General features: G+C 31.2%; 1 protein-coding gene across 5 annotated transcripts in view; it reads left to right on the plus strand.

Moving 5' to 3' along the window:
- LOC116426840 (uncharacterized) overlaps positions 1-25,386 on the plus strand; it is a 143,852-nt gene that overhangs the window by 100,681 nt on the left and 17,785 nt on the right. For 4 of the 5 annotated variants that reach the window (XM_076369117.1, XM_076369116.1, XM_076369122.1 and 1 more), the window contains one exon: positions 21,981-22,100. In XM_076369117.1, coding sequence (XP_076225232.1) covers positions 21,983-22,100 — 118 coding nt within the window. In that variant the 5' untranslated portion in view covers positions 21,981-21,982. Of the gene's footprint in view, positions 1-5,970; positions 6,137-21,980; positions 22,101-25,386 lie in introns of those variants that run through there. The other variant, XM_076369124.1, reaches the window with a different exon arrangement.

Genomic DNA, 25,386 nt, shown 5'->3' on the forward strand with positions numbered 1-25,386 from the left:
ATTGAAAACATATTTCTTTCTAAATATAAAATAAATATTTAATAAAGAATTGAAAGAAAATATTTCTTTCAAAATATAAATAGACATTTGAAAAATATAAAGTAGTATTTGAAAAATTTGTATTTAATATTTTGAATAATATTGAATAGTGTTTAATAAATAGTTCATACATATTTGAAAAAGAAATATTTCTTTCTAAATATAAAATTAAATATCTGGTAAATAATTGAAAGAAATTATTTCTTTCAAAATATAAAATAAATATTTGATAAATATTAAAAAAAAATATTTCTTTCTAAATATTAAAAAAAAATATTTCTTTCTAAATATTAAAAAAAAATATTTCTTTCTAAATATTAAAAAAAAATATTTCTTTCTAAATATTAAAAAAAAATATTTCTTTCTAAATATTAAAAAAAAATATTTCTTTCTAAATATTAAAAAAAAAATATTTCTTTCTAAATATTAAAAAAAAATATTTCTTTCTAAATATTAAAAAAAAATATTTCTTTCTAAATATTAAAAAAAAATATTTAATGAACATTTGAAAAAGAAATATTTCTTTCTAAATACATAATTGTCAATTCAATTCCAAATTGACACATTCCCTAAATCTAGTGTTAACACTTACCAAACAATAATTTTCAATTAAATCAAAACTTCCATTCTCATTCGATGATGTAACCAGACGATATTTTCCTGAACGTCGATTTAAATGCGAAATTAGGAGAAATTCTCGAGTGAAAATATAAACGAACGTGATAGCGTGTTACAGGGAACTGTTGCGGTATTGAGGAAGCGATTGAATTGTAATCTACTGCGCAGAGAAAGTCTCGCGGTTCAGCGAGAATCGATGAACGTGAATGCATTCGCAGTTTCGATACTTTTGTATCGAGTTCGAGTGAGGTTGCTTTAGTAGCAGGAAGATATTGGTTTAAGATCTTTTTCAAATGTTTGAGAAATGTTTGTTGAGTTAGACTTTTTAATGTGAATAAAATATTGGATTTGAATATTGTATATAAAGTTGACATTTATATTTTTAGAAAATATAAAGTTAATATTTAAGAAAAACAGGCATTGAAAAAATAAAAAGTTGACATTTAAAACAAACAGACATTGAAAAAATATAAAGTAGTCATTTGAAAAATATAACATAGATATTTAAAAAGATATAAAGCAGCCATTTGAAAAATATGTATTTAATATTTAAATAATATTGATGAGACTGAGCGTAATATGCTCTAATCACCTACTCCTTTTCACGACCATGCACATTTATTAGTTATCAACTCTTACTTCTTCGGTAAGCATGCAGCTCACTGTCTCAAAGAAGGGCATAGGCCAGCTTTTGTCTGAGTACGATGCAAGCCTCAAACGACACGACACATCTATGCAAAAATATCTTTTCTTAATGCAAAAAATAAAACAAAAATAATTTAAATAGTTACAATTTATAATAAAACAATAAGATACAACAGTTAAACAGAATATGATAGTTATAGAGAAAACAAAAGTTAGGGAGAGTAATAAAAAGGGTGAGAAACAAAAAAAAAACTTATTAACACTTTGAATGTCAGGGGGTCACAGGTGACCCCCAACCAGATGAGACGACTACGGTTCATTCAATTAAAAGATGATTATTTGTAAATGTTTCTATATTATAAATACTATTATCTAATATGCTGACATTCAGCTTGACGAATATGCAATAATAATAGTGCAGTTCAATCAAATGATTTAATATATAAAGACGTTTATTTTCCAAGAAATGTTCCCCATTATATTATATTTCTATTATATTTCTTCCATTATATATTATATATTATATTATATTTCTTCCATTTCCTGTGTTTTGCTCTGTGGAATCGTACGACAGTCAAGATTATAATACAGAGGTGTACCAACGGTGAATGCATTAATTGCTAAAATTATAATATCATAGTATTGTTACGTTAATGCTAGTTTCTGCTGCTTATAAACGACAGGTATGATAAAGTAACAGTTTATACAATGTATTCTCAGTAATTTTGTTTGTGTAGTAACAGAATCTTGACTATCACAACGCCAATCAATGAAAAGGCTGATGATAATTGAATAAAGTAATGAAATATAATGTGGTAAAATAGTTTGTAAGAACAATTAATCGTTATAATGTTCTCTAAATTAGCAAACTGAATTATTAGCCTTAATTAGCAAATGGAACGTATCTTTACATACAATGTTTTCCTTTGACATATGTTTCCTCTTCCTACAAATTAGTGTTCCTTGCTTTTATGGCTAATGTATTAAAAGTATAAGATCGTTACAAGGAAGTGCTCAGTTATCAGATAAGAGAGACTGAGGAACGAGAACGGAGTGTATCTATTATGTAAATGTGATTAAAACTAGACCATTAACTTGTTTTAACGGAAAATATTTGTTTTCACGTCATCATTATAATAAACAAATACAATATTCACTTAATGAGTTAATAGTTAAGTCTGTGATTTGCAATTTAGAAAAAATAATTATTATTAAATAATTGTAATTAAAAAAATTAAATTGTAATTAAATAATTGTTAGGAGAGATGGCAAAATTGTCAATAAAAAAATTAATGTTTAAATTATAATGTCTGTGAATAAATAAATTTCATATTTTGATGTTATAGTAGAAATTTAATGAATGTTTATTTTGTAATAAATTTATTATTGTTCAAAACGTGTCTATATTATTATATTATGAAACAGGGAGACGTCAGAATTGTAAATTATTGTTTATACTATGAATAAATAATTTCATATTGTAATAATAGAAATTTAACGAAGTAATGTTTATTTTCTAATAAATCTATTATTGTTCAAAACATGTCTATATCATTATATCTATTAAAATATAGGGAGGCACCAAAATTGTTAATAAAAAATTAATGAAAATTTCATCTAAAAATTCAAAAAGAAAATTTCATGGCACTTAATGGGTAAAAAATTACCCATACGAAATTGACTATATAATATAATAATAATAACAACAATAATAATAATAATAATAACAATTATGATGATGATGACGATGATGATGACGATGATGATGACGATGATGATGATGATGATGACGACGATGATGACGATGATGATGATGATAATATGCAGCAGATTATTATATAACATTGCCTATGCAATATAATAATAGTAATATACGTCAAATTATCACCGGTCAGATCTATTAATTACTCGAAACACAAAATTTCACCTAAAAATTCCAAAAAAAAAAATTTCAACCGACTCAACAGGTTAAATTCCATACCTCGAGTTACGGAAACACCGCATGCACCTTGTAACAGCGGTTTCCCAATTCCTGTTTAATTCAACAGCCAGCAACGTTTAGTCCCGTCCGGGCAACGGTGGCCAAGCACATTTTTCCGCGGGCGCTCGGAACGTGTCCGGCATTCCTGACGCATTCCCTTTCCAATCGCGAGCGCGCTGTTTCGAAAGACCGATAAAAACGGGAGCTCGGCTATACTTGAAAATCGGCTCGCGTAATTGCCGCTGTTTCCGCAGCTGCAGCGGCACGCCGGTTACTCTGTTGGTTGGGGCTTGGTTAACGCTAGATACCGGGCAATTAGAGTGGTCTCTGTGTCACCTAGGAAATGTTGAGGGATTGTGGGTTCTTGAGATTTTAGGTGGATTGTGCTGTTTTTTTTAATTATGTGTTCTGGGTTTAGAAACATTAATAATTATGTATTCTGAGTTTAAAGGAATAAATGATTATGGATTCTAAGGTTAAAAAAATAAATAATTATGTATTCTAAGTTATTTATTTTGAGTCAATTGGGACATTGGTGACTACTTTAACCCTTTGCCGCCATGTTAAGTTTATATACAGAGTGTTTACATTATCACTAGTGTTTTTCTTGTAAATAAATATTAGCAAAAAATGAAAGAGGAAAATAGTACTGCTTTTTTGTTAAATATAATAAATTAAATATAATAATATACACTAACAAAACGAAAGAAATAAAGAGCTAAAGAAATAAAAATTATATAATTTTTATTTAAACACAGTCTGTTGGTCTGCTGCCTCAGTTTGGTATATAGATTTGTCCCTAATGTCTATCGCTCATTTTTTTCTCGTTAGATTTATTCAATTTCTCGGCTCGCTTAAATTTCACAGAACTCTGCTCGGTTAAACTAAACAACACCAGTCTTATTCTCATCTCACTACTCACTGTATCAGGCTTAGTAACTTGATTTCAGTAGATAGGGACAGAAAATGAACACAATGAGCAGAAACGGGGTAGACGTAGTCTATCGAGGGTACAAATGCTATAGAGAAAATGTCAGTTGCAGTAATTTTAACGTTACCTTTTCAAATGTAGTACAGATGGATTGCTGAGATTTTTCTGATTAAAATGAGTCCTTAAAATGAGGATTTTAAAATTTTGTATAAAATTGTTGATAATATTTTGAAATATTTGATAATATTTTCAGTGAAATTAATGTAATATTTTTAGAAATAATACTATACAGAAATATAAACATTGAAACTTGTTACTTTTTTCTAGGTTAATGTGATCATATGTAACAATGAAATTTCTCACCTAACCTAACTTATTTTTAATTCTATCCATTCAGAGTGATTTTAAATGTAGTACAAAGCTCTTTTATTATTTTGCAAATATTTTTGTTTAATTATTTTCTAAATATTTACTTAATTAAGAATTTATTAAAAAAAAATTGAAGAGCAAATAAACTATTTCCAAAAAGTGACAGTCATGTGAATTCCCATCGAATAATCTTCCCGCCATGCACTACTTAATGTTAAAATTACATTTTGTTTTCTTTGCATGGAATTCTCGTGGTTGTATCCGTGATATACCACCGACAAAAGAAAGTTCTCACTCATGTGATGAAATAAAAGAAACGATCAAATTATCTATCATTAGGAGTCACTCATTTATTGGATTAGAACAGAGAAATTGTTCTTCTCTTTCACTTTTCCTCGGTGCAGTAGAAAATAAACAGAAATTGGGAGAAACTATTGAAAAAGAAACCAATTCGTAATTATTTATTTAAAAAAAACAAATAAACAAATTGTAAGAAACTATTGAAAAAGAAATCAATCCCTCATTATTTATTTATAAAAAAAACCGATAAACAGAAATTGTGATAAACTATTAAAAAAGAAACCAATTCGTAATTATTTATTTAAAAAAAATAAATAAACAGAAATTGCAAGAAACTATTAAGTAAGAAACCAATTCGTAATTATTTATTTAAAAATGACAGATAAACAGAAATTGTAATGAACTATTAGGAAGGAGACCAACCCGTAATTATTTATTAAAAAAAAAAAACAGATAAACAGAAATTGTGATAAATTATTAAAAATGAAACCAATTCGTGATTATTTATCTGTTTTTCATATAGAAAGTTTGATAGAATTTCTAGTTTCTTTGGTGCTTATGGTTTATGTATTAGGCAACATTATTGAACATTCTGAAGAATATTAGGTTTATGAAATAAAAATTATATAATAATTAAATAAAACGAAACATTTTTCAATAATAGCAAACAAATCAATTCAAAATGGGTTACATCAACCATCTGGTAGTATCCATCAGTGAATTAACTAACAAAAAATTATATAATAATTAAATAAATAAAATAATTAAATAAAAAAACCTTCTCAATAATAGCAAACGAATCAATTCAAAATAGGTTACATCAACCATCTGTTACTCCTACTATTATCATAAAGAAGTGACACAATAATTAAATAAATAAAAAAACCTCAACAATACCAAACAAATTCAAAATAGGTTACATCAAGCATCTGTTAGTCCCATCGTAAACGTCCTTCACCGTTACAAGTCCACCGGCGAATCAACGCTAATTTCCGGGCGTAATCGTCGCGAATAAACTGTTCCCGCCGTGAAAGTAGTTTACGATCGGCATTCCCCAGGCGCTTGTCCCAAAAGAGCCGGGCAGTGCGCAACCCGCGCGCGTCGCGCGACGCACACGCATTGGTACGTTGCCCGGCGCGTTCGGCGCGTTGCCGGTTGAAGTGGGTCAGTTTGTGGTATCCCCCTGGAGGGAGCTATGGATACCTGTGCTAGACACCGTCGTTGGTGATGTTGACGAAATCGCTGCGAGACAGGTAAGGATACAGTGAACATTGATCATGACAAGACTGATGTGTTGGTTTGTGGGTAATTGGTGGTGTGTAGGATTGGGAATGTTTGTTGTCGTTAAATGTTTTTTTAATATTTTTAATAAATATATTACTATATGTAATATAATAATAATATATTAAGAAATATATATTTGAAAAAAATATATATTTTTGCAAAACGTGTGATAATTTTTCTTATTTTTCTTTTTAATAAATCTATTTTTGTAAAAATGTAATTATTTTTGTTATTTTCTCAACTTTGAGCTTCCGAGTATTGTTTAATTAAATATCAGCAGAATTTATAACAAATTTGACGTTCGTATATTGTTGAATTGTAAATTTCGTAATCTCTTTCACATTTTACAAATTATTTTTAATGCTACAAACATCATCGAATAATATTTTTGTTTCGAAAGTTAAGATGGGCCTATGTTATTAAAATATTGTATTAAATATATTAAAATATTTTATAATTTCGATCATTGATCCTGTCTCACGACTGAAATGTTAATTTATGGATAATTAATGCTACATAGGTTTGTGAATATTTATTGTAGGGTTCTATTGTTTATAGAAATATTGATGTTTTTTTGTTTGATATTGAAAATTTGGAATTTAAAAGTAGATTATTAGGATACGTAATCAATTTATGTTAACTAATTGTAAGTATTCATGAAAATTGAAGAAAAATTATACTATTTGCAACTACTCATTAAAATTGAAGAAAAATTATATTAATTGTAAGTATTTACTAAAATTCAAGATCAATTATACTAATTGTAACTATTTACTAAAATTCGAGATCAATTATACTAATTGTAACTATTTACTAAAATTGAAGAAAAATGATACTAATTGTAACTGTTCATTAAAATTTCAGAAAAATTATGCTAATAGTAACTATTCACTAAAATTCAAGAAAAATTATGCTAATAATAACTATTCATTAAAATTTAAGAAAAATTACACTAACTGTAACTATCCGTTACAATTTAAGAAAATATATACTATTCGTAACTATTCATTAAAACTGAAGAGAAATTACACTAATTATAACTATTCATTCAAATTGAGAAAAAATTATACTAATCATAACTATTCACTCAAAGTTAAGAAAAAGTACCTATTCATTAAAATTATTATCTACACACCATCCGCTCCGTCGCGTACGCGAGAAGTCCATAAAACCCCGTCTAAACACTCTCCCACGACGGGGAAGCGAATTATCCAACTGAAATCGAATGAGCATCAACAATCGCAATATTTCAATCGAAAGGGAAAGCTTTTATCGCTGCGATTACGATGAAATCGAGGGATCCGGTAGTACCGTAAATTTCCCCCTCGAAACACCATTAAAACACCATCGAAGATATGTCCTCTAATTATCGAATGACAACGAGGAGTCCGTTCCACGGACGTTTCACTGGAAACCCGTAAATCATTTGCCGCTGACGAAACGTCTTTTCCATGCTCGATACCAACACTCTCATAGCGTGTCGGATCGCCGATTCGTTCGGTCGTTGAAAACCTCCCGGGGAAATAAACCGAAAGATTAATAACAAACATCAAACGAGACGACTCACAGCTGACGACGAGAAACTCGGAATTACTGTTTCCGGTGCGCAGCATCGATAGATGGGAGCCAATTACCTGGTAGCATGGATTATGCCACCTGGTGGGGAGTCTCGGAAACGATATTTGCCATGGCAAACCATTTACAAGGGAGGGATCTGAATAATAGTTTATATGTATTTAATAATATGTGAAATATTAGGTGCAGATCGTTAGGAATTTAAATTATATAAAAAATTTTAAGTTATCAGATTAGAAGACTTACTTTGTATACAAAAGTTTCAGTATGGGTCATGAATGACCCGACCATAGGTTATCAGCTATAGGCCAGTATTGTAAACAAGAATTTCAGTATGGGTCACGAATGACCCAACCATAGGTTTTCAAATATAAGCCAAAGTTGTAAACAAGAATTTCAGTATGGGCTACGAATGACCCGACCATAGGTTTTCAACTATAGGCTAAAGTTGTAAACAAGAATTTCAGTATAGGTCATGAATGACCCGACCACAGTTTAACAAATATTAAAGATTAATGTTGCATTGAAAAATAATTTCATATAAAAACCGAGCAAAAAGTTATAATTATAAAATTATAATTAATTTATATAAATTATGATTGATAATATATTACAATTTTGCTACATTAGCTAACATTGTTTATAAAATTGTCCATCTTGGGTTTTAATAATTTTTTTTCAGGATAATAGTGTACATGTATTTAATAATATGTATAAAATATTAGATGTAGATAGCTAATAATTTAGAAGATATAAGTATTTGAAGATAGATACCTTTAATAAGTACTGTGATTTTAACACTTTTCTCTTAAATTCGCAATGGAAACGAAGGCTAGGTCCTTGACCACTAACTCGACGTCTCGAGTTTCGAGTCTTCTCAGACCAACTCGCTTTTTCTTACTCTCGACGTTTGACTTTTCACTCTAAAATACACACGATGCTGATAATTATGTCAAGCACACACAAAAACACAGAAAAATCATGAATGAATGATGACGAATATAATTGACACGGTAAATTTGAATCAGAAGCAGGAAACACGTGAAATCGATAAAAGCCCCATGGAAACAAGGAAACCGGATCGTAATACGAGTGACGGTTTAACGTCTCTGGGAACGTCGTCGTGGTGAGTCGACTGACGCTGTGGGAAAGTTGTTCGATTTTTGTGTAATCACTCGTCATTACGTTTTATCTCCGGTTTCTTCAGATTGCGCTGCAACGTTTTAATTGGCTCGATCAGTGAAAGTGCTGCGACCGGGATACACTCCGCCGCATCCTTCGCTATTAATCCCGTTGTACTATGGAGATGTAATAATAACATAATTTTAATTTGTTGGTTTAATGAGGCTTGTAATAACTTAGTTCTTTCATACAAAATTTATGATTTTAATGAAATTTGTAAGATCTTAGTTCTTTTGTATAAAAATTAATTTTTTTAATGAAACTTGTAAAGATTTAGTTCTTTCGTAAAAAATTTATGATTTTAATGAAACTTATAAGTCCTTTCTTTGGTTCTGTTTTATCACACGCATTCATACAAAATATTGAATACGTATGTATCTAATATTAAAAAAACATTGAATCCCTTTTTAATATTTAAATTCATACCAAATATTTATTTTATATTTAGAAAGTAATATTTTTTTTCAAATGTTTATCACCTATTTATTAAACACTATTCAATATTATTCAAAATATTAACTACAAATTTTTCAAATACTACTTTATATTTTTTAAATGTCTGTTTTATATTTTTTAAATGTCAACTTTATATTTTTTAAATGTCTATTTTATATTCTCCTAATATTTACCTGATGTTTTCTAAACATTCACTTTACATTTCTCATACATACATAAAATATTCTATACTAGTGTAACTGTTCTAGTACATACCTACCAACATTCTTTTCGTTATGCATGACATTTTTTATCATGCATGCTTAATGTACACACACGGATCTGACATTTAGAAGACGACTGGGAATTCTTGGTTACGTAACAGCACTGTCGCTTCTCGTTTTAGAAATGCGACAACACATTTTAATCATTATTCTATGAATTTGCATATGCTGAACATGTTATGACATTTAACCCTTTGCACTCGAAGCTTTTTCTCACTGACATCACCAGCAACCGGATGTAATTTTAATATAGAAAGCATATTGACATATAAATAAATGATACAGGCACGAAAAGAAAAGTCATAGATATATTTTACTGTCTTTCATCGATTATAAATATTATAATATATTTTACCCCTTGCCCTACAACAACGAGTGAGACTCGTGAAGATTTTCCACATGGTTCAACAAATATATGTGGGAATGGATGTATTTGAGTATGAGAATAGATATACTGATGAGTGATGAATGTGTGTATAATAGATGAATGACACAACTGTGTGTGTGAGCGCGTTTTGAATGAATGTTTAAAGCATTTGAATATTCTAGACTAAATTGATTTTCTCTATATTGATTTTTATATTAATAATGTTCATTTTTCATAAATCTAGAATATTTCAAATATACATAATGTTAATGTATTAATTCTGAAATTATTAGTAAAATAAATAATTTTACTTCAACACTGCAGGAATGGATATATAAACCATACCTCCAAAACAATTAACCAAGCCCCATAGTTTCACAGTAGTTAATTAATTAAACCTCTCCAAACCAATACCGAAGTCACACAGAAGTAATTGCTCAGAGTACACGAGCCTCTGCAGCGCAGCAATGTATCTCGAAACAGATCTATGCTCGACCATTTCTAGTATTACAAACATTCATTATTTTCTGACAAAATATTAATAATATTGTTTGCAACTTACATAAAGGAACATTTTGCATAAATTATAGGACAGAATTGTTTTATTTCTATGTCTTGTCTATTAATACTTCATTCAATATTCTATCTTGAATTCTTCATTTTATTATTTTGCTTCTTTAACACTTTGACTGCCACGTCACCCGAACACGGGTGACACCATTATTCATTTTCTTGGTGACGCACCAAACGAACTAAGTTTCATTGAATGTGTGAGATATAAGGAGAACTGTTTCGATTACATGGGAGTTTTGATGGTTACTTACTTGACAGTCAAAGTGTTAATCATTTCTTAAAAAATGAAATTATAGAATATACAGAAACTCAAAGAAATCTGTTGTTACAGTTTTTATGGGGCTTACATATTAATCGTGTTGACACTGGATCAATCGTACCCACCAAATTGACAGGTTTTCTTATTTCATGATTATTGACTGTTTAAAAGTAATAAATAATTTTACTTCAATACTGCAGAAATGAATATATAAACCAAACCTCCAAAACGCAACTAACAAAACATCATAGTTTCACAGCAGTTAATTAATTAAACCTCTCTCAGCCAATACCAAAGTTACACAGAATTAATTGCTCAAAGTACACGAGCCTCTGCAGCGCAGCAATGTATCTCGAGACAGATCTATGCTCGACCGCTTCTGGTATTACCGATTCACGATAACCTCTGCGATGGCGCACGGCAGATTTACAATCCGGAACGTGGAGAAGAACTCCAGCTCGAGCGGTCCGCCGGAGGCTGGAACGGATCCAGGAAAGTGGAACGATAAATCTGCGAGCGGATAACTGGACGCTTAGCTTCCAGATTCTTCAAAGTCGAAACGGCTCGAGCAACGCGTGAAATTTATTGCGGCACGAATGACCTGCATATGCGTAAGTGCCGGTGTGTGCGTGACCGTTTGTACGCTCGGATTTGCTCTGATGGCTCGGTGGATGGAGGAATGTTGTGTCATTGAGAGATGTGGTGGAGGAGTCTGGAAATCTGTGTAGGGGATGTTGATATTGATTATAGTGGCCAGTCAAATGACTGGGTAGGAAATAAGATAAACGGATTGAATGATGAATTGTTATTTTGGATTAGTAAATGAAACAAGAGGAAGTAGTAATTTCTGAGGGTTTGTGTGTTTTTGAGAAATGCAATTGTTGCGACTGGGTATTTGGAGCTTTTGGATGAGACTGTAGTGGAAATTAAACTGTATTACATTATATAACAGAAGAAAACAATTCAACACTAGTTCCACAATTCATTAAAAAAGTCATTTATCAAAATTATTTACACCAATCATAAATACAAACTAATACCTCAAAAGTTCCACTAGAAATTCTTCTTACCTCCCAGCAGCATGAACAGTTACCTTCCCCAAATACCTTCTCCGCATCACATTTTCTCCCTTCCTGTATTTCTTATACATACATCATCCAATAATGGAACTTGAAACCGTGACATTTCACAAATCCTGAAATTTTAATAGCAGCCAGCTGTGGCTGGGTTTCTATAATCTGTTAAATGCTCTTACATTCTTGCACACAAATTAGATTCAAGTAATCCTCTCGACTGACATAACTGTATAATAAATCTACTCCTTAGTTGCTAAGTAAAAAAGATTTGCAATTTTTGGCATTCCTGCAACGTGGTTTCACTCTGTGCAACAGAGAATTCAGGGAACTCAGCGGTTTCCAACCTTTATGCTGCTACACCTGTAATAATGTAATAAAACTAGATAAATTTAAAAGTAATATAAAATTGATGTAATAAAACTGGATAAATTTGAAAGTAATATAAAAAATAGTATAATAAAACTAAATACGTTTGAAAGTAATATAAAAAATAATGTAATAAATCTAGATAAGTTTAAAAGTAATATAAAAAATAATATAATAGAACTAGATAAATTTGAAAATAATATAAAAAATAGTATAATAAAACTAGATAAGTTTAAAAAATAATACATTATATCAAATGTAACACGTTAAATGGCGTGTAGGTCACTGGTGATCCCTAACCAAATTGAATTACTATAGTTCATTCAATGAAACGACGATTATTTGGAAACATTTCTATATTACGAATAATGCTACCCAATTTCTTGACATTCAACTAGAAGAACGTGTAATAATAATAATGATTTAATATCATATATCTTTCAATTTGTATATTTTGCCATGCGAAATCGTGCGGCATTCAGTGTGTTAAAGGGACCTTACACTTTCTCAGGTCGGAAAAACTGACTTTTTAGAAATTATCCTATTGGAAAGTATTACATTTGAATAATGTACTCTGAATATTTCAGAGGATGCCACTATATTTGAGGAGGTAAGGCTAAAATTACTGCAATTGAAATTTTCTTTGTTGCATGTTTAACCTTACCTTCTCAATTGTAGTATCAATGGAATATTGAGATTCTTCCGATTAAAATGAGTCCAAACACGATGGGGATCGGACTAGTTTATCGATTTCATGGAAACGGGCCTTTAGTTTCGTTGATTATGTAAAATCGGCGAAACTAGGCCGATTCCCACCGTGTTTGGGCTCATTTTAACCAGGAAAATTTCAGAAATCCATTGGTACTATAATTGAGAAGGTAACGTTAAAATTACTATAATTGAAATTTTCTTCGTTGCATGAGTATATTTGACTTGTGCAATGTCGTTTTGATTTCAATCTTACTTTCTCAATAGTAGTGCCAACTGATGGTTGAGATTGTGCTACTTGGTATGAGTGCAAACACGATTGGAATCGGACTAATTTTACCGACCTAACATAATTAACGAAATTAAAGGCTCGTTTTCATGAAATCGATAAAACTAGTCCGATTTAGGTCGTGTTTGGATTCATTTTAATCAGAAAAATCTCAGCGACTTTTTAGAAAGTATCCTATCGGAAAGTATCGTATTTGAATAATATTCTTTGAACATCTCAGAGGAAAATTCGAAATACTTTCGAATTTGTAGACAATTGTAGCAGCAAGTGTAAGACTATAAACAAAACTATAAACAATATACATCCCCAAAATTACAAACTCAAAAAAACATTTTCTCACTTCATCAGTCCCACAAAAATTCCAAAATTTCCGACCAAGAAACTACAAAGTCTCAAGTTCTCGCCGACTCGTGTCGAGCATATCCGTGTCACGAGTTCACGGCCTAGAACTTCAGGTGGGCATCCTTGATCGCAATCCCAGATCCACTGGCTGCGAACTTCAATGTCCACCGGTCGTCTGAATGAAAAGTGAAAAGCCAGCGTCGTGGGAGCCGTGGCGGCGCTCGGAAAGGTGGCGCTGGCACACATATTTGCATCGGAGAAAGTCGGCGCCCCGTTCTCCCGCGCGGTGCACTTGTACCAGCTTGTACGTACATAATCGATGCATTAACACCTTGCATAACTGAGCCGCGGTATTAACCGTTCGAGTCGCACGCGCCGCTTTTGCGCTGTTCAGATTTCACGTCGAAAAAAGCCAGTGCGTTTGAATGATATGTGAACTGACGATACACTTCTCGCGTATAAACGAACTAGAGTTTAACACTAAAATTACCGACCGGGTCAAAAATGACCCATTCCTGATTCCTTCTTTTTGGCAATTATTAGAAACAGCAGATGTTTCTTTGGGAAGCTATTAACACTAGAAGCGCCGATCGGGTCAAAAATGACCCATTCCCGATTTCTATTGTTCGGGATTATTAGAAACAGCAGATACTTCTTTGGGAAGCTATTAACACTAAAACTATCGACCGGGTCAAAAATGACCCATTCCCGATTTCCCCTTTTCGCGATTATTAGAATCATAGCAGATGCTTCTTTGGGGAGCTGTTAACACTAGAACCGCCGACCGGGTAAAAAATGACCCAGTCATGATTCCTTCTATTCGCGATTATTAAGAAGACGACAGATGTTTTTCCGAGAAACGATTAAAGAATTTGATTTAACAGCGCGCGAACTGAATTGCAAATCAATTAAAGCCTTAATGGATGCATTCTTGGAGTTTCTACAGAAGAATTTCAGAAAGTCAATTGAATTGCTCGGTAGTTTTAGCGTTAGAGAAATTCATTTGGAAATACGCGAACTGAATTGTGAATCGATTAAAGTCTCAATAGAGGCACTCTTAACTCCGTGGCCACTGTTGGCGCCTAAAGGCGCTTGATAAATTTGGTTTCGACGTACTGTTGGCGCCTATAGGCGCCCGGAAAATCTTATTGACAATAATTGCAGCGAAGCTCACTTAAATCTGACGTAAGTGAATTTTCATTCAACAATTACATCTTCTTAGTGACTCCAATAGTAATAATAATAATAATAATATAATTAGTATTAACATAGATTAAAACGAACGCTATTGCGTTGGTCGGCTTTTTCCGACTGTGTTTTTTTAAAAACTTCTGGTATTCAAACGGTTAATCATCTGATTATGGGACTGCGTCATTGAAACAGGATTCGTCGCTTCACAGTCGGTGCTTTCCACGGTGCCGGCGTAATTTCAGAGGAATGGGAGGGAGGGGAAAATTTCGTGGTGAGAAAATCGAGTGATGGTTAAGTCATTGTTCCCTTGCAGCTCGTTGCGTTCTGTGGGTACTTTGTTACTTAACATCGTGGTTTTTAATGTGGGAGGCTATTGCTAGGGGAGGTGCTAAAATTGTTAATAATTAAAATTAATGTTCATACCATAGTATATTTTTATAGTAATGTTAAAGTAATGTTTGTTTTGTAATGAAGCTATTATTATTTGAAACGTGTCTATGTCATTATGTTAAAAGATAGAGAGGCGCCAGAATTGTTAATAAAAAATTAATGCTTACACCATAATATCTACAAATAAATAAACTTCATATCGTAACGTAATAGTAGAAATTCAGTGCAGTAATGTTTATTTTTTAATAAAGTTATTGAATAAAGTTATTCAATAAAAAATTTTAGTAATTTAGCAATTCTTTTAGTACTTTTTAGTATTTTTAATACATTTTAGCAATTTTTTAGTACTTTTTAGTAATTTTTAATCATTTTTAGTAATTTTTAGTAATTTTAAGAACTTTTCACTAATGTTCACTAATTGTCAGTAATTTTTAGTAGTTTTTAGTAACTCTTAGTCATTTTTAGTCATTCTTAGTACTTTTCAGTACTTCTCACTACTTTTCAGTAATTTCTAGTTAATTTTTAAAAAATGTAGTAGAGCACAACGGTTGAAAACCGTTGCTGTAGCAACAAACGCTGAAGAATATAATAATAGCTTCTGCTTTAACGGTCCGCGCTGTCCTGCACGGCGAATCATGGTTTTTTCCGCGTCATAGTTTGCGTCCAATGGAACAGCGAATTTTCAGCACAGCTGTGCTACGGTAAACCGTAACGACTTCATTTCCTATTCATCGGATCCCGAGGTTTCTTGATATCTCGCGCGATGGAATCTTCATTTCACGCTGAATGGAACCGGCGATTTTCGTCTAGAACTGCTTTAGTTGAATTTCTTTCAGGCTTTCGTGGACGCGCTCTCATTAGTTCGTTGCAAATAGTGTCGTCTATGTTTCATATTGATAAAGAGTACTACAAATTTCTGAAAATTACTAAATTGCTAAAAAGTACTAAAAAGTACTAAAATGTACTAAAAAATTGCTAAAAGGTACTAAGAAAGTACTAAGAAATTGTTAAACATTACTAAAAATTACTAAATTACTGAAGAGTACTAAAAGGTACTAAAAAGTACTAAAAATTGTTAAAAAATACTAAATAATTATAAAACTATATAAAACTATGAAAATATACTATGGTATGAACATTAATTTGTTATTAACAATCTTACCGCCTCCCTATTTTCAATATAATAATATAGACACGTTTCAAATAATAATTATTTTGCAATAAAGTTATTATTTTATTTTGCAATAAACGAACTGGAGTTTAACACTAGAACTACCGACCGGGTCAAAAATGATCCATTCATGATTTCCTCTTTTCGTGATTGTTAGAAATATAGCATATGCTTCTTTGGGAAGTTGTTGATACTAGAACTGCCGACCGGGTCAAAAATGACCCATTCATGATTTCCTCTTTTCGCGATTGTTAGAAACATACCAGATGCTTCTTTGGTAAGCTACTAACACTAGAACCATCGATCGGGTCAAAAATGATCCATTCCCGATTTCTTCTGTTCACGAGTATTAGAAACATAGCAGATGCTTCTTTGGGAAATTATTAAAAAATACCTACAAATAATAATTATTTTGCAATGTAGTTATTATTTTACTTTGTAATGAAGTCATTATTTTATTTTGCAATGAAGTTATTATGTTATTTTGGAATGAGGTTACAATTCTATTTTTTTAGTTACTATTTTTATTATGTAATGAAGTCATTATGGTATTTTGCAATGAAGTTACTATTTTATTTTGTAACGAAGTCACTACTTTATTTTACAACGAATTTACTATTTTATTTCGCAACGAAGTCATTATTTAATTTCACAATAAAGTCAACATTACTCCACAAAATTCCCACTCTCACCCAACATAAAATTCATTTACTTCTAGATACCACAACACAAACATCAATTTCCATGAAAAATCCTCCCCCCTAGCAATAATCGTCTCGCCTCGGAAACCGCGGTGCCGCGGACAACACCGGGTTGCTAAATTACAGTTTCCACGCGAGCAGATGAACGGTAACGCCTCCGTGAGGATTCGCGAGAGACGAGCCGCGGGAGGAGGACAGGTTTATTGCTTACGGTTGCCGGCAACGGTACCCACGCGGCCAGAACATTTCTTCGACCTAACTCGAACATTTTTTCCGGTCTCTCGCTATTCCTGCATCGCCGCCGGAACAATTCCTTCCGCGTCGATGACTGTTTTCCTTTCGAGCCTTTCCTACCGTTTTTTCATTCATTTTCTATCATTCTTTGTACCAATTTTTCATTCATTATCTTTCATTCTTTTTATCATCTTTTCATTCATTTTCGATCATTCCTTCTACCATTTTTTCATTCATTTTCGATCATTCCTTCTACCATTTTTCCATTCATTTTCTATCATTTTTTCTACTTCATTACCGTAAATAGGAATCTGAAAACCAAATTGCTGGGTCACGTCCAGTTTTCGACAAAAATGGGTTTTTGTAAAAGCGGTCGAATTTTTGGAAGAAACAAGTGTTACGTGGAAAGTAGAAACGATAGACGGTTCAAATTTGTCAGAAAAGTAGAGGACTGTCACCCGGATATGTAGCTATAAAGATTTTAAATATTCCGTGTCATTAAATGCTTGTAAATGATGACCGAAATGTAAAAAAGGGTAAATGCGCGTACTTTGTACGCACTTCTGTTACATTTCTGTTTACACTTCTGCACCATTGGATGGAAACAACTGTCTCTAGACAAAATCCAAAAATTCGACTATTCACATAGTAAAACTCGAAGGTTAGCCACGTGTTTCTAAACAATCCCAGCTATAAAAAATGATTTTCATTTACAAAATCAAAATTTTGTGTGTTTAAATATAAATTCTATTTCTCTATTCATACAACATTAGAATCGAAACGCAAATTCTTCAATTGTCATCGAAAAACCTCCATAATATCCCTATAATGTAAAAAAAAACAAAACCACCATATACTTACCTCTGTACCCAACAACTTTTGTCTGAAGTATTTATTCCCATCACTCATACTTCTCAAGTTATTGAGTTTTATCGGGAATACGGGCGTTCGGCCGCAGTGCGTCACGGCCGCCATTATGTCGGGACGGGGACTTCGATGCCCGCACGAGCGCGGTACTCGTTCTACGGTATCATTCCGTGGACAGGTGGCAAAATGCGGTGTACAGTGGTTCATAGTAAAACTCGAACGATGTACAGTTACTAACGAAAGTATTCGGACGGCATGGTGAGAAATAAATTATTGTTGGACACATTGTTGACCGTGCATTGGTTTTTATTGGAGCGAGTTGTATTCGGGGTGTGTTGGATGAATGATGATTGCATGATGTGGTCGATGTAAAGTGTTCTGTTAGTTTGATTTGTGTGTTTGTGTACTTGTCTATTTGTGTATTTGTGTATTTTTATATTTTTATATTTTTATATTTTTATATTTTTATATTTTTATATTTTTATATTTTTATATTTTTATATTTTTATATCTGTATATTTGTATATTCCTATATTTCTAAATCCCTAAATTTCTAAATTTCTAAATATCCAATCTTCCAAACTTCCAAACTTCAGTTTCTGAATTTCTAAATTTCCAAACTTCCGTTCCTAAATTTCTAAGTTTCCAAACTTCAGTTCCTAAATTTCTAAATTTCCAATCTTCAGTTTCTGAATTTCTAAATTTCTAAGTTTCCATACTTCAGTTTCTGAATTCCTAAATTTCCAATCTTCAGTTTCTAAATTTCCAAACTTCTAAATTGCAAAGTTTCTATATTTATAAATTTCTATATTTGTACATTTCTATATTCCTATATTCCTATATCCCTATATTTATAAATTTCTATATTTGTATATTTCTATATTTCTACATTCCTATATTCCTATATTTATAAATTTCTATATTTGCATATTTGTATATTTCTACATTCCTATATTTATAAATTTCTGTATTTGTATATTTGTATATTTCTACATTCCTATATTTATAAATTTTTGTATTTGTATATTTGTATATTTCTACATTCCTATATTCCTATATTTATATTTTATAAATCTTTATACTTCTATTCTTTTCTCCTATTCTTCTATTTTTTCCTTATTCTTTATTTCTATTCTTCTATTTTTTTCTTATTCTTTATTTCTATTTTTCTATTTTTTCCTTATTCTTTATTTCTATTCTTCTATTTTATATTACACTTCTACACTTCTATACTTCTACTCTTCTGCAATTCTGCACTTCTACAATTCCATACTTATATATTTGTTCATTACATATCTCACAATTCATACTACACTGCATAATTCTATTAATATATACACACAGTAAAATTTTAAAAATATTTAGGAATATACAAACAAATTATGGAACATTTATTATATCTAAACATACATAATGTTCGAATACTTTTGTTCTACATTCAATTCACTAATATTTAAAATTTTTAAGATATAAAACGTAACACCCTCATCTTATGCTAACAATTTTTTTACAGTCAATTCACTATTTGAAATTTTTAAGATATGAAACGTGACACCTTTGTGTTGTGCTAACAATTTTTTACATTCAACCATTAGTATTTAAAATTTTTAAGATATACAATGTAACACCTTCGTCTTGTGTTGTATACCTCAGAAAGAAAGCAAGCTGGCAAATTACGCATTCTTGAAAACACTATGTTCCTTCGCAGTTGAATAAACTTTCAAATTGGTGTGTTGAAAAAGTTAGAGAAACCACAGTATCGTGTTTTGTCATCTGACCGTAGAAATAATAATTCCTTGCATCATTCATTTTTATGTACTACATCGCTCTTACTTGTTACAAGAACTGGAATGTATGTCCTACGCATGTAGTAATTCTTGTATTCTGTTTTGAAAGTGAATTAAACATTTCAACATGTACATTGTGTTTCACACAGTGAAATGATGCGAAGAACGTTCACAATTACTTGTTCGTTTGAACATACTAGGAGTTTGTATAGTTATTGTATAATAATATATGTTTAGAATATAATTTAACTATTTAATTTTCATCATTCGCACCAACCTTATTCAAAATATGTATATATTAAATCAAATACTTTTATTTTTATAAAATTTGAAAATAAATATTACATAGCAACTTATTTTATTCATACAGCTGATACAGTTACAGTTTACAGTTTCTTAACTCTGTTTCAACGTTGGCACAGTTGCATAAGAATTAACGTTACTACCACATAAATAGAAAATGAAGGTTAATTGTGACTTCTAAAGATTTAATTAAACATTTCATGATCGCTGAAACGATGATGCCCCTGAGTTGTTCTAAACATAGTAACGTAAATGCTTGATGGTAACACTAAACATAGCTTGTAATTCGTAATTCCAGAATAAGAAATCAGACTGATAAAGGAATGTAAATTTAACGAAGGAATTCCTGTTTAATGACGTCTCGCTTGAAATTCAACGACTCACATCTTCACTGACTTGTTGAATTAATTGGAATTATATTATTTCTGTGTTGAACAGGGATTTTTTTAAACTATTAACTCTAAAATCAAGTTTCCGCTCTATATATCCTCAAACTTTTAATTAATAATCATTACAATGTTATTGTATATTCTTTTATTTACTTACGTCATTATGTAAAATACTAATTCTAAAGAATAAAAATATTCGTACTCACAATCAGTTACGTGTTCCATAACAACCTATTCTTCTGAAATATTTTAGATTATTTCAGATATTCACTGTTATTACAAGAAAAAAAGTAAAAAAGGGGTAAATACAGAATAGTATGTGATGCATCAATTAAGAAAATTGAAACGATAATAAAACATTAATAAAAACTACTAAAAATATAATTAACAGAACTGTATATTGGATGCAATATGTAACCTCCTCAATCTTATTAATATATTAATAACTATTATTAATACATTATCATTAATCACTATTATTAATACGTTATTAATATATTAATAACTATTATTAATACATTATCATTAATCACTATTATTAATACGTTATTAATATATTAATAACTATTATTAATATATTAATACGTTATTAATAACTATTATTAATATATTAATACGTTATTAATATATTAATAACTATTATTAATACATTAATTAGCCTCACTAATAAATACATTGGTCTTTTACAAATTTTCGAATTAATTCCTACGTTTCCATTTCTATATAACGTTCAAACTTATCATATGTATCCTTTTTATATTTTAATAAATTACTACAGTCGAATTTGTTTTTTTTAATTATTTAAACTAACTACCAGCAGATAATTATCCTGTTGAATTATTACTAATGCTAAGCTAGCAAAAGCAAAAATGCCCAACGTTCATATATCATTGGTCTAAATAAATGCGATAGAAAGGCAACCAGATGTGTCTGGATTTTGTCATGCGAAGTCAAGAGATTTTTCACCAGGCAAGGTAACGGTCTTGTAAAGAAAAGCGGACCACAACTTACTTTTGGGTGTTCTGTGTCGTTTGCTTTCAAGAACTTGAAAGAACTAGACGTGTTTCTCAAAGCCGTTATTATAAAGTCTCACTGTAAAATATCTACTGCTTCATTATTTAATCACCTATTTGCAATATATACAAATATAAATAATAATTACATTTTAACTGACACTTGTATAAAAAAAGTTTACCAAATTTATAATTCATTTCTACAAAAAATGTCTCGAGGAATTTATATTGTAATAATTATTTAAGCAAACTACCAGATGAAACATCTACAAAATATGTAAATATAATAGAAATTATTCATTTTGTTACAGAAATGCGTTGGTTTCGCGGCCACGCCGAGGCGCCAAGACTCTTAAGCCTCAGTCCTCTCCAAGCTGATGAAGATCTTGACGGAGCATCTTATCACTTTCATGCCACGTCCCAGTACAGAGGTAATAATTTAAAAAACCATAGATACTATTACAGCAATGCTAAAAACAGGATGCGAAGCAAACTTACACTTTGTATTAACCCTTTATTAACCCGAGCAATTTTTAAATTTGCACTCCGAGCAGTTTTTAATATAACCTTTCAGTAAGTCTGAATCAGTTTTAATATGAATTATCAGCTACAAGCGTGCCTCTGTGAAAGATTTAAGACCCTGCTTTGTCATTAAAAAAGCGTGTGTACATTTTAAAGTTATGTTTGACTAAAAACGAAGTTACAAACTTATCTTACAATGTCGTTACAGTGACAAGGGAGTGCAAAGGGTTAAATTTATGCTTTATATTAACCTTTCGCACTCTGCAGAGTTAGTTTTTAACTAGAAGTATTCAGCATCCGATCAGATACAAACAATGTTCTCTGACACTAATTAATGAGAAAAAAAAAAAATTTAGAAGAAAAGTTATATTTTAATATTTCATATATTGATGTATTACACAAAGCTGATATTACACATGACTTTATAATTTTGCAAGTCGAATCAAGTGGTGACTGAGAATCACCTCTTGAGTGCAAACAGTTAAATGTTTACAATAATTGTTAGATACAATTCTTCAACTTTAGTAACTGCTGGTGTTTATTTATCAATTCGTTAAAATAAAATATTGATTTGGGATTAAATGAATATTTATTAATAATTTTTAGCTTAACAATGTCTGGTATTTTATCAAATTTGGAAATAAATTTTTAAAAAATTCCTTCTTTATTAATTCAAAACTTTATCGACTCGAAACTGAACCTAACCTCTAAACCACAACGATGCACCAGTCATTCGTAATATTCGGAATATTATTTGTTTAACAGAATATTATTTATGCTTGACATTAAGGCGATTGACGTATTTTGAACAATATTTATTTTTAAATTATATTGAATTTTTTTGTTTTGAATGTTCAACGTTGAACAATTTAAATTTTGTTTTTCAATGTTATTATCCTATGTATTAAAGAACAGTGTACATTAGAATTTTATAAATAACATAGATTTGCAAAAGTCTGATTATTCTTGTTATTAAAAATTAACTCAATATGGAAACTTTTGGAACAAATGATAGTTTATTGAAGAATGACTTCGTACACATTTAAGTACTGCATAACCTAACCTATATAAATATTATACCATCACTCGTATAACCTAAAAATTATCGTATAATAAATTTGTTCTATTTAAATTTTATTTATTATTTAGTTATTCAATAAATAGCAACATACAACGTACAATCTTTGTTAATAACAATTTATTTTTCATCATGTGTGAATGACTTTCCATATACTTCAGTACACACCCTAACCTAACAAATATTATTCCAGACTTACCTTCCATAATCTCAAAGGTATCCTCCAACAAAAAAGTCACGCCGTTACGCTGCTCGAATACAGGTTAAATTCCCTCCTGTTTTTTGCGCACTATTCGCCGTTGCAAGCCGGAGCCACTAAAAAACCGTGTTATCGAGAAACCGTAGTGAATAATTCCTTGTTGGGACGATTATACTGCGGCCGTAATCTCCCTCGGATGAGACGCCCGTTTCGGAGGCAATCGTCGAGATTTATCCGCATCCGACCGTGATGAGGATCTCCGCTCGTCGCTACGTAAAATCGATTTTCCCATGGCGAACCTATTCCGCTGATTCTCCTCGCCGCCTGCTCTGCTATTAGGCCCCGGTGTCTCGTCTCGCGTTGTTCCCGATGTGGTCTGGAAATAATATCGACGGATATTGTGTTGCGTCTGTGGTCTTGTTTGAGTGGCTGGGAATATGAGTGCGATGGTGTAACTATTTCGGAATTGGGGAAAAGGTTGTTAGTGGTATGAATAATGTTAATTGTTGTTGATTATTTATTGAATTTTTATTCTTTAGTTTATTGAATATTAGTATTTGAATTGCTAATATTAATTATTATTCGTTATTAATAAGTTAGTTAAGTATTAATATTACAATTATTAATGTTAATTGTTACTGATTATTAATGATTTAATTAAATAGTAACAAATACTATAATCACTAATATTAATAATAAATAATAATTGACGTAAATCGATCTAGTTTTATCGATTCGGTGGAAACGAGCCTGTAATTTTGTTAATTACATTAAGTTGATAAAACTAGTCCGATTCCCATCGTGTTTGAACTCATTTTAATCAGCAGAATCTCAGCAATTCATTGATGTTATATTTGAGCAGGTAAGGTTGAAATTATTGCAATTGAAATTTTCTTCATTGCATATTTAACTTTAGCTTCTCAATCATAGTACTAATGAATTGCTGAGATTCTTCTGATTAAAATGAGTCCAAACACGATGGGAATCGGACAAGTTTATCGATTTCATGGAAACGGGCCTTTAGTTTCGAAAATTACACGAAATTCGTAAAACTAGTCCGATTCCCATCGTGTTTGGACTCATTTTAATCAGCACAATCTCAGCAATTCACCGGCACTATATTTGAGAAGGTTATGTTAAAATGACTGTAATTGAAATTTTAAATAAATAGTAACATACGACGTACAATCTTTATTAATAATAATAATTTATTTTTTACCATGTGTACTGAATGACGTATATATTCAGTACTACATAACCTAACCTATAAATTATTACCTAAAAATTATCGTATAATAAATTTGTTCTATTTAAATTTGATTTATTATTTATTTATTCAATGAATAGCAACATACGACATACAATCTTTAACAACAATTTATTTTCCACCACATATACTAAATAACTCTCTATACACTCCAGCACTACATAACCCAACAAATCACCAGCTCACACTACACAAATAAAAGACACAATCCAAGCGAGCAGGATATTGAATAATTTCCTCGTCAAGATACCCGCCGACTTAAAAAGGAAAACACCGGTGATTTAATGGGGCGCGCAATTCACTTAATGGCTCGTAATCTCTTAATATGATTTCAGCGTTGCATAAATACTGAAAGTGGCCGGCGCAGCGAATTACAGGAAGTGGGCATCGCTCGGTGCATTCATCTTCCGCGGGTATCGATGCTAATGATAGACGTTGCGCATAGAGATCTACGCGCAGAGTTGCGCGGAGAGCTGCGCGTAGAGGTTGCGCGGTAAACAGAGCTTACGGTTAGAAAGGACCGAGAAAAGCGCGCCGCGGGTATCGATGCTAATGATAGAGGTTGCGCGTGAGAGCTACGCGCAGAGAGTTGCGCGGAGAGCTGCGCGCGGGAGTTGCGCGGAGAGCTGCGCGGTAAACTTAAGGTTAGAA

This window comes from Nomia melanderi, chromosome 1 (assembly GCF_051020985.1).
Source record: "Nomia melanderi isolate GNS246 chromosome 1, iyNomMela1, whole genome shotgun sequence".
Taxonomy (NCBI): Eukaryota; Metazoa; Arthropoda; class Insecta; order Hymenoptera; family Halictidae; genus Nomia; species Nomia melanderi.